Genomic DNA, 15,732 nt, shown 5'->3' on the forward strand with positions numbered 1-15,732 from the left:
CAGAACGAAACTACAGCCAACTTGACAGGGAGGCCCTGGCACTCGTATTGGGTGTAGATCGGTTCCACCAGTACTTGTGGGGCATACCGTTTGCAGTATACACTGACCACAAGCCACTTCTCGGACTGCTGGGTGCCAACAAGCCTGTCCCTGTGCAAGCATCACCAAGATTGGTTAGGTTTGCTCTCAAGTTGTCCGCGTACAAGTACACACTTGTATACAAGCCTGGAAGAGAACTTCGCCATGCTGATGCTCTTAACAGACTGCCACTACCGAACGACAGCAGCGCACTGCCTGGCCCTGCCGAGATTTTCATGTTGGAGGAGGCCTATCCACGACTTCTTTCACCTGCTGTGGTGGCACGAGCCACCAGGAACGATCCAGTTCTGGGTCACGTTGTGCATTCTGTGTTGAAAGGAGCGAGCGAGTGTCCGTATAACTTCTATTGCAATAAAAGAAAGAAGAAAGGTAAGAAAGAAATCACGTGTGGCTCATACCCGCGTTGGGTGTGAGTATGAGCCGCTGAGAGCAGGAGTGGGAGAGCTCTCGTCGGCGTTGCGCCAACGCCTCGGCAGAAGATCGGGCCCGCGATGCAAACGCACTACTTGGCAATCGCGCCGGGCGATAACAAGACGCCGGTGTCTTTGCTCTTTGACGAACATGCCGAAGACGCTCAATATAGTCATTAATGATAATATATAAATTCACTATAGCAATATTCACTACAGTAGACCCACCACAGTCACAGCTTCGCTGACTTCCATCTTGACAGTAGTGGAAGGGCTCTGAATTTTTTGTTCGCGTCCAATGAATAAGATTTTTCTTTTTCTTATTGCATGTTTATAGTTTATTGGGGACACGCATGTTGGATTGCAATGCTGAACACACTGCTTCATCGAAATCGCAGTTTGTTATGCCATCTTTGGTAGATACAAGTATTTTTATGTTTACTACGTGAGGTGGTGCATTTCACGCTGTTTGGAGTAACCCCGTGGTGGGTATTGGCCACGTTTGAAGACCACCAGCAGAAGAATGAAACCGACCGTGTGTGCGAGCCATGTTTTGAGAGGGCAACAACAAAACCGATGTCAGAGTTGGGTTCAGCCGTTCCGCTTGTGGACACGGACCATACCCAAGAGGCAGCGACATCGCCAGATTCACTTCAGGTATGCTGTCTCAACGTAACGTAGTTTAGCCGTAAAGGTTAGTGAGGAATGTGAGATTGTCATAGGGCGTTACGTATATATGTACAGAAGGATGGATGGGCCTCTCTCTGAAAGTCAGTCACACCACTTCAGGTAGAAAACTCAGCCGTACCAGTGCATGCCCAACCATCAAAAACAAAGCAAATCAGCCCGTACTTATGAACAGTAAGATATCACTTCCTTATGCTGGAATCTCGGTAGTTTGCTCGACAGCCTATAACCTCGGGCACCAACGCGTCAATGGCAGACGCTTGTTGGCATTGCTGTCTCGGAATGAGCGTGTTGTTTCTGCAGTCAGATAGGTGTAACGTATTACATAAACTAGATCATACATAATGCACGTAATGAGATATGTCGTGATATTATGAACGAACATGTTTCACGAAGAATAAAGTTGAATAATTGATTGATTGAGCGACTGACTAACCGATTGGTTCATTTATTGGTTTATTGAATGGTTAATTGATTGATTGATTGGTTGATTAAGACACCTGGACAGTAGCCAGGGGTCCTATTACACAAAACTATTTCAATCTGTTTTAATTCCAATCTCCTGACGTCAAATTTACATAACCGCCGATGCAATCATCGGGTGGTGACCTGAAGCGTTGTTCGAAGCACCGAATCAAATTCCAACCTCGTTCATAGGAGATCACTTTTGTTGGCTTTCAAAGCGAGTAGCATTGCCTACCTTGACCGATTTAATAAAATATAATTGACTGGCAAGAGGCGAGGAGTACGCAAAAGTGGAGAGTGTTTAAGTGGCGCCGAGCTACCGCAGCGGCGAAGTTCGGGCGAGTCCGAAATGTTTTTTACCAATTGTGGATGGCTGATTGCAGAAATGGAACAGAAACAGTTTGGTATAGCTTTACGTTATAGCGCCCCCCAGACCGAGGCATCTTACATTCCAACGAAGCCAGTACACTCGTGCTCACCATGTGTCTGTCCCCTACCCCCGTCACCTGACTAGGGCGAAGGCAGTTGTACTTATAAGGCTGCGGGCCATGGCGATCCTTATACCGGCTGTCACCAGCACTTGGGACTGGCTGCACTTTCCACCAGGTGCGACACGTCCAAACTGTCCCCTTCAGTGACGGAAGCACAAAGCTACTACCTAATAGGAACTTGTCTAAGCTTGCAAGCGACCTCCGCTACAGTGTCGCGACCAGCTCTTATCACGGGGAACACGACAACGGATACCACAATACACAGCTTAAATTCATATACAACACAAGCCTTACAGCACACATATGATACATACCAAACATCATGCATTAAGGCGAGTCTCCAGAGCAATCAAAATAATAAAGAAGTCGCAGTTTCTCCCAGGTGATGAAGCATTGATAGCGATAGCAAAGTGTTAGACAAGTGCGTGAAGGCCGTAGAAATTGCAGTGAACGTTCGCTTATTAATTAAATTAACAAGCATGGCAAGCATGAACAGATCTCGTCGCGCTCAGGCAAGCATGAACAGATCTCACTCGATTAACGCGAGCACTCGCTGTCGCAACCCTGGCGTGATGAAGGGCGCCCGGCAGCGGGGAGCGAACGCTTCGCGCTGCCTTTCGCTTCACCGCGTCTCCGAAACTTGAGATTGCGCGACCTTCAACACAAGGCTCGCGTAAAGACAGTGCGCATGGAGCCATCAGCCATCTCGGCTCGCCCTTTAGCGTTGCATCCCGCCGAAGACTTTATACGGAACATGACGGCGACGGCGAAAATTTGGAGTAAAATGCACATCCGAATCAACGCCGCTAGCAAAGTCCGCGTACCTTGGACAGCTGACAGGTTATCCAAAACAGCGCGTCACGATATGCGGCTCAGCGGGCGGGCACTCATGTCATGTACCAATCGCATTTGTCTCGATCGCCGCAGCCGCAGAACGTGGCGATCCGCGATCAGTCCTCTCCGCGTATTGTGGCGGCGGTGTGGTGCGTCGGTGCCCTGGTTGGCTTCGTCGCGGGCCTGCTGCCCTTCGCGGTCGTGTCGTACTTGAGGGGAGGCGAATCCGAGACTTTGCTGCCGCTGCCGCCGCCAGAACGCGACGACGGCAGCGTCTGCTACACCCCCGGATGCCTGGCCACGGCCGACTACCTCTGGGACGCGCTGAACCCGCTCGTGGAGCCGTGCCGAAACTTCGAGGAACACGTGTGCGGACGCTTCGGCGAGCTCGTCGGCGGGTCTGTCAGCGGGCTCGGGCAAAGCATCGTGAACAGGGTGCGTAAGACGAGAGATCTTCAACGGATATAAGGTCTCTGCAATGACTGACACATATACTCCTGCTGTGAATGATGCATTCACCCTGCCTGCTTTACGAACGGACTCCATCGGTAGGGTGCACGAGGTCCATAGGAGAGTATTAGAACTCTCGGAAGTGCATGGAGTTAGCCAAGAAAAAAAATTGCTTCCGCAAGTGGATTTTTCGACGCACACCCGTAGAGACAAGCTGTATGCTCGTAAACAAGCAGGTATAGTGTAGACTTGCAATATAGCTTAGGACTGAGTTGAGCACGTGATTCAAGTTACCTATACGCAAAAACAAATGGGACGCAAGGAGAAGAAACAATTTTAGGTGCCTGTTATAGCTCTTGTGTCCAATTACATCTTTCGCTGGTAATATTCGTGCAGGATGACTCCGTGGTAATGAACTAGCCCGCCTAACATTTTTACATTCCGGCCCTATTTATATCGTCGTGTTTCGCACCTTCAGACGTCAATCTTCGCAAAGTAACTTTCAAAAACTTGGCCACGTATTTGTAATCTTGCCTTCCGAGAAGATTCACGCCAATAGAAGGTTGTCGCTTTTTTTCCTCGTTTTATTTCATTATGATTATTCTTTTTTTTTTTTTTTTTGCTGGCATGGAGTGTGACGGCAGTGGCGTGGCTTCTTCATGACGTCATGCTCTGCAGCTTGTCTGTGGCTGTGTTCCAATACTCGCCGCAGACGGCACGGTAAACCGCGAAAATTCTGACGAAGCCGTGAAATACAGCTTTGCGAAGAGAGAGCATCGATGTCAGAAACGATGCAGGCTACTTTGCTGTCCAAACAAGATGGTGGCTCAGCACGAAGCTTGGCCACTCGACGGGCTAACGTCGTCTGAGCACAAGACAGCGTAATCACGCTTTTCCTATGCGCTTAATATGTAAGCTACCTTGTGCTTTTCATAGGTTCGTACACACATATTAAAAAAAATACGATTTGACATGTACTTTTCTTGGCTTTTCTTATAGACGCTAAGTGGCGTCACGTCGCAGTGACGTCCTCAAGACGGTTCCAGACGTGTTCCATTACTTGGGCTTGAACCTGTCTTTATTAGCTGCCTACCGTAAACTGTCTCCAATGCTGGCCACTCTATTTCCGGTACACGCAGGAATTCGCGCTCGCCTACCTGAGGCTGGGGCTGGTCGCGGAACGCTACGCCCTTACCCGCAGCTCCGGGGCGCGTCACAAGGCCGCCACGCTGCTGCGGGACTGCAGGACCATCGGCAGCTCTAGGAGGTCTCACCACAACGCGCTGAGGCAGTTCATGCGCACGCTCGACCTCTTCCTGTTCAACCCGCCACCGAGTGCGCCCACGTCCGCCGACCACGTGCTGGCGCTGCACGTCGAGCTGGCTTACGCCTACGGGCTGAGCGCTGTGCTCAGGATCCGGCCCAACGTGGCGCACTCTCTTGCCGTTGAATTCAACGAAGCCCACATGAAGACGGCGCTGCTCAAGCAACCGGACGCGCAGTAAGCAGTGCTTCACGGGGTCACCACGGGGTCGAGGGAAACTACCCATGTCTATAGATGGACAGCATGATGTATGCATCACGAAGCTCCAAAGGAAATCCATACGGGTTTTTCAGAAAGAACGATTCGCAGTTGAGGAAAAATTTGTCCTGGTCCGGCAATCGAACCCGGTACTAACGCCTTTCCGGGGTGGTCGCTGTACCGTCTGAGCTAACCAGGAGGCTAGCAGATCGCAGCGCGAGGGCGAAATTAATTGACAACTCGATACACAGCGACAATTTTAAGCCGTGATTGTAAGGCCTAATTGTCTCAGCGGTTTTTTTTTATTTCTAATTGTGAAGCGTTTTGAGGAATTTAATCTTTTAAGCAGACAACTTTAGTAGCGTTATCGATTTTACAGTATTTGAAGAGAAGGAAAGGTTTAGGTCGATCTCTCAAGTAAATGACAGGCAAATAAGAAATCTGCGCAAACAATAACTCTCGTCGTTGTATGTCGCCTAAACCAAGGGGCATAAAAATCACTGAGACGATTGTAATTTTACAGAGAGCTCACAAAATGACGTATCCTTGCCTGACGTTACGAGCGATCGTATGCTCATTACTAAACTAGAGATGAACATGTAAAACATGCTGCACAATGACGCTGCAGTATTGGTTGAGCTCAGAACTCTTTCACTGAAGATCGGTTTCAAATTCAAGAAAGATAAGCTTCAAGTTCACGAAAGATAATTTGAGGACGTTAATTTTCAATGGTCTTGCGTTGAAAGTCGCCACCCCCGGCGCAACAGCTTTGGCTCGGCATGACCCCCTCGCAGGTGTATGCATCAGCACGCAGTAGTAATAGTAGTGAAATACTTTATTTATTATTTAGTTGGTTGTAACCAGAGGGTAGATGCCTTAGTCCTGGGCCCCATTTGCTACTGCTTTCCGGCTGGCGCGGTCGATCAGTTTTCCCCGATCGTCCAGGACAGTGCGGGAAAGAACGACTTCCCACTGGGAAGGGGAGGGGTTGGGTACGGGAAGTTGGGCGGGTGGTTTGGGGAAGCAAAGTTTGTTTCTTTCTACCACGTGCACGAGGGCTGCGAGAGGGTTTTTCCCAGGAACCGGAAGCACCTCTTTGCAGCCTATTTGTCTTGGAGTGTGCTTCGCCGGAATTTGTGTTGTTATTTTTCAAGGCCGCATAAGTTTGCTTGGCTTTTTTTACCTTGTGTTTTTATTTGTTTATTTGTTTACATCAGGATGGTGCGGGATGGCCCAGGCAAAAAGCGACAAATTTGCTTGAAGAAAACCTGAGCCCCCCCCCCCCCCCCCTTGTACATGGCATACAGCAAATACAAACGCTCAAATATGTCTATACAACAACAACAACAACAACAACAACAAAATGAGTACAGAACTAAGCATACAAAAGAAGTTGTAAAAAAATCCATTCTTACAGCAGTGATCCTTCATCAATATGTCAATACATATACCATATCAAATAACCCTACATATATGAACACATATATATACACACACATAGACACATATATACACGTATACACGTATAAATAATATGCGCACGTACCAAAGGTAAGGGGAAAAACCACTTCTCAAAGGCAAACGATAGTCAACGAATGATAACAACACGTGTTGCCCAGTTTACTAAACGCTTTGTAATTTGTGAAAATAAATATTTTCAGAAGAGGTTGTGTAGTTACAACATGTATTTTCTCGGGTGTTCTTGTTTTGCTTTCGACGAGTAACAAAGTGCTTTTAAACTTGTTTTGTTACTTTTTGTAGAGTAAATCGGTGCTCAAAATATTTGCTACTGCATGATATTTATTGAGTAGTCTGTAACGGAAGCAATGACTTACTGGCACCCTGCTGCCTAGCTGTGTTCAAATGGGGTGAAGGCCTCTGTCAAGCCTTCTGTGGCTTTTTACCTACAACACTCAGGAATCACCATCACTGGATGTTGAAATAAAGTACTCTTGAATCTGTTATGGTGGAACGTGAAAGAAAGCTCTGTTTCCTTCGGCTTTCTACGCCAGTGTTCATGGGCCTGCAGGTAATGGCCTCTCGCTGACTTCTCAAAACCCATTGAAACATTTCGAATAGCTATGCAAAGGGAAATCGAATCTGAAATATCGTAAACTCTTAAGAACGTGGTGGTCTTGCGAAACAAATAAGGCATTGTTACTTCGTGCCCCCTTTTTCGCAGGTACACTATAAACTTAATGGTCGTCGCCGGAGTGGCTGAGAGTGTCGAGTTGTTGCAGCTGAAGCAGTCGCTGCACAACGCCATGGTGGCGGCGGTTGCTGACGCGATTTCTGCGTACCATGGCAGTGTCACTGAGACAACACCCATGGTCGTTAAGAAGGTGAGCCATAAGGCCAGGCCAGGCAAAAATAGCTATTGCATAGCGGAGACCTTCTAGCACGACACAAACTGAAAATACCGGAGAAACGTACGTGTCCGCGGGAGCAGCATCGCTGGCATTGACAACCCGTTGACGCTGGGATCAACCGTAAATTGCCCATAGTGAAATATTTAGAGCGCGCAATAGACAAGGACACAGCGAAGGGGGAGACACGAGCGCTTACTCACAACTCTGTCCCCCTTCACTGTGTCCTTGTCTATTGTGCGCACTAAATATTTCACTATGAATACGTACCAACTCGCCCAGCTATCAGTTCTGCTGCGTAAATTGCTGTGAACGGTCTTGTGTTGAGGTACTCTAACAATAACAAGAGCTTGGTGGCGCAAGCCACCACCCCGTTTCAAAGGGGACGCTCATAGCGTCCATCCATACATCTCACATTTACATTTTCAGAATACGGTAATGCATATATGTAGACTATATGGAAAAGGTAAAAATGAGCATACTCTCCGCTACGATAAATTTATAATAATAATAATAATAATAATAATAATAATAATAATAATAATAATAATAATAATAATAATAATAATAATAATAATAATAATAATAATAATTCTTTCTTCCACCAGCTGGCCCTATCTCATAGTGCCTGTAAATTTCCTGATTTCATCATGCCACCTTGTTTTCTACAGTCCGCGACTGCGCTTCCCTTCTCTTGGCACCCATTCTGTAACTCTCATAGGCGACCACCGGTTTTCTGCCCTACGCATCACATGACCTGTCCAAGCCCATTTCTTCCTCTCAACGTCAACTGTAGATTATCGGCAATATCGCCCTCTAATCGGCTGCCTTCCTGACACTTAATTTTACGCCAAATATTGTTCGCTCCATCGCTCGTTGCTCGGTCCCTATGACTTCTCAGGCTAAATTTATCTGCTGCTTTGTAAAAGTGATTCACCGCATGCGTAAACGCTGCACCCTTTACCTTCCGTCACATTGTTTCTGCTCTTAATTATTCGCGCCTCCCGGCCATAGGTTGAGGACCTGTCGTTCACTGGCGTCAGCACCAGCGCTTTTGGGGACGCGATCGAGGCGAAGACTCCGTACGCAAGGAACACCAGCGTGCTGGAATCGCGCTTTCTCAAGTCCGCGCTGGAGTCGGTGTGGAAGCACATGGCCGTCCCAAACCTGTTCCTGTGGACCAGCTGGAACGTGCTCGAGCGGGTCGCCCCGTTCGTGGAGCCATCCCTGACAGGTTCTCCCGGGTGCGTCATCCGTATCCTTCTTAGGGAAAGGGGAGAAAAGAAGGAAATTACACAGATCCAAAGCGCGTTTTGGAATCTACACGATGCGAAGCTTTCGTCAAGTGGTTAATTAAATGACGTCTAAAGTTTTTACATCTCCTGCCGTGCGTTTTATGGCATAGCGATTACGCGCCTGGCCGGCAAATCAGCGAGACGCGGGAAACCTATGTCACGCGACCCACGTGATCCGCGTGATCGCGGATTCACGCTGTGTCCCGAGATCACGATGAAAGGACGCGATGAAAAGTGTACCGATCTCGGGAGACAGCGTAAATCCGCGCGATCGTGGCAGCGGATTACGCTGTCTCCCGAGATCGGTTTCACACGTCATCGCCGTGATCAGCCCAGTTAGAGTGACCTAGAATACTCTAGCCCAGATTGTACTATCTCCAGGGCGTATATTGAAAATTTAGTAGGCGCAGCGCCTTAGCAACCGCGGTTGAACGCGGTTGGCTGAAACGCCGCCGGCGACACTGATGTCACGCCATGAGGCTTATTACCTTTGCGTGTCGTCCACGATAGGTTAAGGTTAGGTTACGTTAGGTTAGGTTAGCTTGAAAGGCGTTAGGTGGCGCGGCGTACTCTCACAGTGGTTGCAAAGGACGTCGAGCGTCGCCGGCGGTGTTTCAGCCAATCGCGTTCAACCGCGGTTGCTAAGGCGCTGTGCTTTCTATCAATATATGCGAGCCGGCAACCAGCCTAACAGCAGGGGTTGCACAGACTGGGCTACGTTTGATATAAACCGATTCGTTATTGAAGTGCTCTCCTGTGTGCGAGCTTAGCAGTAAGACAGCAACCGCATCTGCAGCAGCAGCCACGGTCATCGAAGTCCGGGTGAGTTCGCGCAGTAAATTTCGCTGTGAAAGTTTCCGGTAGATCTGCAGAAACACTTCGAAAGTTCATCGTCTGAAAGGTCAAGCTTGCAAATCACGGACACAAGAGGAACAAGATGACACAAGGGACGTGCTCTTGTTCATTTGCTTTCTGTAGTTCTATGTTTCAACAAACTGAGCACCGGAAACAACGGATGGCCTTTTATTTCTTTCAACATGCGTTAGCACGGTGGACAGCGGCAAGTTGCCTTAAGCGTCTCTCTACTCTGCCATCTGATGTGTAGTGTACCGCGTGTCCCAGATAACGTTAGCCAAGCTGTTGAAAGAAAAAAAAAAGAGAACATTATGGAAACACATGCTAGATACAACTATAATACCTATAAGGTGTTCGATTGTCAAAGGTTTGACGACCGAACACCGTAGCTTTTAAAATTGTATCTTGCACCGTTCTTTTTTTTTTCCTTTAATCTTATTTTGTTTTGTTTTTTCGTTGGACAGCTAGCTTAGCTAACGTTAGCTGGGACCCCCTATGTAGCTTTGCGGCGCACATCTTATAGAGCGGGCCCAGCGCAACCACTAAGCTCAGAGACGGGCCTTCGAGTTGTCCTCTTTCGAACAAACTGCTACGTCAAAGATCTCTGAGGTGATGTCGCAGCTCGCTGAAGATCTGCAGACGACCTCGACCTCTCAAGACTCAAATCAGTCTCTCAAATCACATTTGAGGGCCTCACTTAACTTTCGTGTCATCGTATGATGTTGTGTGCTTTCGGAAGACCTCAGTGTATAGAGAAACCACGTGCACCAAGGTGAAACCACGTTTCATCTTGACCGTATTTTCGGGGTTTTGGTTGAGTCCCCCCTTGTTGATCTAATTTAGTTATTTATGCTTCTTATGCACAGACCTACGTAAACGTGTTCTGATGCCGCTGATACGGGCTGCTTCATGAAAACGCCCGTTCAGTAGTTTCCAGCTTCGTAACCTGCGAAGTGAAGACGTTATATAGCTGAGGTGAACTACATCTAAATATGGAGTATAGAGACGTAGTCCTAAAAAAATGTAAAAAAATTGACTTCCGAATAGGGTTGCAACTAAATACCGCCAACTCGTCGATTCACGAGGTTCAGATGTGCACCTATACCGCAGCGGAAAACGTTCGCCTAAAAATCGGGCTTCGCTCGACCTCAGACTCACGCATGAGATGTTCATCTCAGTCGCAGAATTTCTAGCTCTGGCCTAGCTCTCCTCAACGTAGGGTTGAGTGTGACCGCGTGAGGTTGGATGCTCGCTAGGCTTCCTCCACCCTTTGCTTCTTATAGTATACTATACCCATATTGCGCGGGTGGCAGGTTGAGTGCAAACACTATTGGCTGCCCGTCGACGCGTCACTTCTCTCCCATGTTTTCTCCCTCTCCAGCTCCGCTGGAGTCTGTCGAGTTACCCTAGTAGCTGTAGGTTAAAAGGACCGTGCACCGAGCTTTAACCGCGTTCTGAAGGAGCCTATAGCAGTCGAAATTAAACAGTAGCTAAGGCGTCTCTTGTATCAAATGTGTTGTTGTTTTGCGACGTTAAGAAACATCAATTTGCTGATCGATCATTCAAGAGATTGATAAATTAATTCAAATCATGTGTATCACGCGTACTTGATTTCTCTTGAACGCATAGAACATATGATGTCTGCCATGCCATCTGTTGTGTACGGCGAAACGAAAGGGGCAGTGTCCTTCATCAACACCTCTAAGTTTTAGTTCCGCTTCCTCCTACGGAAAAGGAAATCTAGTGCTGATTGGTTGATTCATTGAAATGTTTCCCATTAGTGTCTCTGAATATGGGTCGTCTTTCTTCCAATCGTCAGGTCGGCGACCGGACAGGCGTTCGCCTTCTACTGCCTGCAGATGGTAGCCCACGTCATGGAACCAGCTTTGGCTGCTCTTGTTTACGTGGTAACGGATAAGGATCGGGCCGAGATCACCGCCATGGCGAATGCGATAGCCAGCTGCCTCAGCAATAAGTGAGTGCGCACTTGTCATCTCGGAATTCATCCATACTATGCACTTGCGATACTTGCTGCATGTGCCAGCAAAGAGCTGTCTGAAACTGCGTGTTTATAACACAGTCACACGGGCATTATCGATCGCGATCGAGGTCGATCCGGATCGAATTTCTGGATAGTGATTGGCTCCCATCCGCATCTTGCGCTGAAGAGCCAATCACGATAGAGAATACAATACGGATCGGGCTTGATCGCGATCGAAAGTGCCCCGTGTGACATCGGTATTAAGAGAGCGAATAGCCTCTTCTCATATTTCTGTTTTCCGTGCCTGCTGCCGCTACTTGTGTCAGAGAGACAGTATTTGGAGGATGCACCACACAATTGTAGCGCGACTCGAGCTTGGAGCTGCGACACACTCTCAGCCTGAGCACCACCTGCTCGAAGTTCAGCTCGATGGTTGTATTCGCAAATGAAAGTTTTTTAGGCGGTGACGGCCGTTAGCAAGAAGTCATCGCCGCGTTGTCGGAAGTTTTCCAATGAATACAACATCCTTTCCGTCGCTATACTTAGGAGTCACGACTCACCAGTTCTTAGCACCATCTTGGAGCAATAAATTTTGCATTTCCCAATTTTCAATCAAGATGCGGTTAACGGACGGACGTCTTTCCCAAACGAAGTGCTTCTGAAATTATTCTAACAGTCATTCGGTGGGTCACTGAACGCAAGAGAACGCGCACGATCGAAGTTTTCCTCTTCGCACGAGCTGGAGCGGTGTCCCGATCGTGCATCGTCCTTGGTGTGCTCACGGTCTTCCTGAAAATGCTGGACCCACTTGAACATAGTTCTTTCCTTTAGAGCGTCCTTTCCATAGGTCTTTTTGCAACATCTGATGAATTTCTGAACCATTCGGGCCCAGTTTCGCAAATAGTTTGATATCGATCCTTTGTTCCATCGGTTCGTCGATTTCCATTTCGGCATAGGCTAAAAATGGGCTGCACAAAAAATGTACGGACACAAAAAATTCTGCGCGGCGTCTCACACTTTTTTGCCGGCTTACTGCATAGGTTTTTGGGAGAGACTTCGTGTACGTGTAATTACGAGTATATATATATATATATATATATATATATATATATATATATATAGTTTTTGTTGATGGGGCAATGTTTATATTTGTAATGTAAATATTTGCACGTCCGTTAAGAATGATCGCAGGCAGCGTGGCCTGCTTAGGTAGTCTCTCGCCATTTTGTATATACCCTCCATATCGCTGAATTTATCGGAATGTCCCCCCATCTCCCAACTTAGTTAGCTACGGCATTAGGTACCTTAAAAACGGTACGTCAGCATGCTGCCGACCAGCCAAGACAGCGATCGATGCACTCTTGTCTAGCGACTCAGGCGTGAGAGAGGACATGCTGTATTCCCTCGCTGGCCGCGCCATGCAACGCTCTCCGAATGCCGCCATGTCACGCTGGCTGCGCGTCGACGCGTTCACTTAAGGCTGATTCACACTAGGCCGATACGGCACCGATTTTGGTCTGCCGACTGTTGGCGACAACGTTTTCCTTCCCTTAAACCATTGGCCACAGCGTTTTCCGCCCTGTAAACTGCTCGCGTCATCAGTCGGCAGACCAAAATCGCACTCGCGTCGGCGTAGTGTGAATCATCCTTCAGCGGCGGACTATATGCACGCCTTCAGAACGCCTGTCGCTACCCTGAAGCAAGACTTGCGTGAAGACCATGAAGGCTCCTTCGTCCAAACTGCATCGCTTTGCCGCCGAGCGTCCTTGTTCCGATGCTGTGCACGGCTATAGACGCGTTCATTTCAGGCTCACAGGGGTGGTCGTCGAAGAGAGTTCTTTCAACGGGGTTCGCTGTTAATTTCACTGGGGCCCACCCAGACTCGGCAATAGATCACAAACGGACACGCGAGTCAGCTTTGGTGCCTTATCAGATTAGCGGCGCACGGCGCGGGAACATCGTGACTCAGCGTGACCGCGAGTGTCGCGTGCGGTATCTCAATCGGGTGGCCTCCCCTGCGAGCACAGATTGAACTCGTCGAATGCGGTTTCGAAACCGAAGTCATAGAGAAAGGAATTCAATAAGAGGGGACACTCCCATAGGGCCCAGCGGCCGAATTGACTGCAGCGTGCCAAGCGGTCGGTGTCGATCACATACATCACTTCCGGTTTCGGTTTTGGGCGCGCGTATTTTGAACGCAAGCTAGCACGCCGGCTGCGCCCCCCCCCCCCCCCTCTTTTCCTTCTTTTTTTTTTTGATCTTCGTGCAGAATCGGTGTATTTAGTAAAAATGATTGCGAACGATCTCGTAAAGTCCCATCGAATCTGTGCCACGTGCAATTTCACAAAGTAGACGCAAGACCTTTTGTGCAATGAGGAAATATTTATTTTGCTCTATATAAAAGCTCGTTCCGCGCTTTTTGTGCGTTCATCCAACGTTGTTACACCAGCAGGTAAGGCAGTAGTTCCTGTATGGAGCTCCACCGGACGGTACCAGCTGAAAAAAAAGTAAATTACAAGCATGTTACATTTGCAAGCACGTAACAGCATGTTACAAGCATGAGTAATTTTGGTATTTAGACATAGGAATACTGCGAGGCGAAACGTGCGAAAGCGGTGAATGGGCGGCATTACACACAAAAGCAATTCGCTTTTACATACATGGCGTAGAAAATGCCCGAATCATCCCAAACATATATGAAAACATCTGATTTCCAAGCGTTCCCCAATTTCCTGGCATTATTTCCTGCACTTAGGCAGCACAAATACACGAGCGACTTCGCGTTTCCAAAACTTGGCCTCGGGTGACGCGACGGTACGCGACATACACAGAGACGGACGCAACAGGCACTCAAGGCAAATGCGTGGGTGCAATGCCTTTTTTCAGTCCTTTAGAAGACGTAATTTTCGAATTACAAGTTTCTGATATGTTCGTCGTTCGCGCGTTCTGCCAGCGCCAGCAGCACACCCCATGTTATCACTCTTGGCTATCGCCCATCGCGTTTTCAACAGGCGTGAGTACCGAAAGAAAGTATATGTTGTTGCGGAGCCACAAAAAACGTCACAGACAGATTCATTACACGCCAAACTAACTTTATCACCACGGCCGAGCTGCTTATCGCTAACTGCGTCACAGCGCGCTGTGCGGCCAGCGTGCCTCAAAAGTACCCCAGAAAGTAACGAAATTACTTTTCAGTAATGTCTGGCGTCAGAGAAAGCGGCACAAACTTCTCCTAGCAAGATGCACTAGACTACACACCACGGCTGAGTTCTCGCTAACTGCGACACGGCGCCCTGTGCGGCCAGTGTGGCTCAAAAACCGAAATAAGTTACAATAGTCCCCTAGGAAACGTCGGAAACATGCCTCAGCACGATTCATTTACTCAAATTAACTGCGCCAGGATGGCCGAGCTGTTTTTCGCTAACTGCGTCTTAAGTCTCGGTCCCGTGCCGTAAGCCTAATTGCGTCGTAGACTGTGAAACAAGATTTCTCACCTTGCCGTAGTCCAATACTGCAGTGGTGTCTTGTCCCAGTGCAGAATGAACGCAAGAATACGCCGAGAGCCCAATAAACCAGGTTACATAAGGACTCAGCGTGACCGCGAGTGCCGCGTGCGGTATCTTAATGGGTGACCTCCCCTGCGAGCACATATTGAACTCGCCGAATGCGGTTTCGAAACCAAAGTCCCGGTATGCCAGAGGACGGCAGCTATATGACGGCAGTCTCGACGTGAGCTACTGTTTGGTCGACGCTTGCATGGTCCGCAAACTTTACCTGAGAATTGCAGGAGAGCATATGTGAGTACTTGTAATGGTACTATGGGCTGGAGCCTTGTTAAGACACTGCGTGCCATGGGGATATTGCAATGCGCATATTGAAGTGTGTTAAAGTGATATTATTTGAGGGTAAAGTAAGGAATGCGTGTGGCCTACGAACACGCGATTGTTGGCAGGGGCAACACATGGGAAGGGGAGATACGCTCGTTATGGGCAACGCTGAGTGTAGTAGCTCTGTGAGCCTGCTTTGTGAGCCGACGTTGTTAGTCGATTATTATTCATTTACTACCAACAGTCAGGGTAGCTGCATATAATAATTGGGGTCATGTATTAAAGGAAATCAGCAACTTCCTAATACAATGTGCAGTAAAACTGACGACTTGAATACAAAGCAATGTGACTAACTTGTAGAGAAATGTTACTTTGTCAATTGTAAGATTTCTTGAAATTTGTGAAATAAGGCATTGAGGCACCTTGAGGGGTTGGACACTGTAACGGGAC

The 15,732-nt window shown here is 48.1% G+C and overlaps 1 protein-coding gene across 6 annotated transcripts in view; it reads left to right on the top strand.

Annotated features, from left to right (window-relative positions):
- The first annotated feature begins 3,034 nt into the window (after positions 1-3,034).
- Positions 3,035-15,732, top strand: part of LOC119433329 (uncharacterized) — an 82,738-nt gene continuing 70,040 nt past the window's right edge. For all 6 annotated transcript variants that reach the window (XR_007464240.1, XM_049658549.1, XM_049658550.1 and 3 more), the window contains exons 1-5: positions 3,035-3,421; positions 4,576-4,937; positions 7,141-7,300; positions 8,339-8,568; positions 11,294-11,449. Coding sequence is in view for 5 of the 6 variants with exons in the window: in XM_049658549.1 (XP_049514506.1) it covers positions 3,047-3,421; positions 4,576-4,937; positions 7,141-7,300; positions 8,339-8,568; positions 11,294-11,449 (1,283 nt within the window). In the remaining variant the exon portion in view is untranslated. The remainder of the gene's footprint in view (positions 3,422-4,575; positions 4,938-7,140; positions 7,301-8,338; positions 8,569-11,293; positions 11,450-15,732) is intronic.

Source organism: Dermacentor silvarum, chromosome 11, assembly GCF_013339745.2.
Source record: "Dermacentor silvarum isolate Dsil-2018 chromosome 11, BIME_Dsil_1.4, whole genome shotgun sequence".
NCBI classification, from domain to species: domain Eukaryota; kingdom Metazoa; phylum Arthropoda; class Arachnida; order Ixodida; family Ixodidae; genus Dermacentor; species Dermacentor silvarum.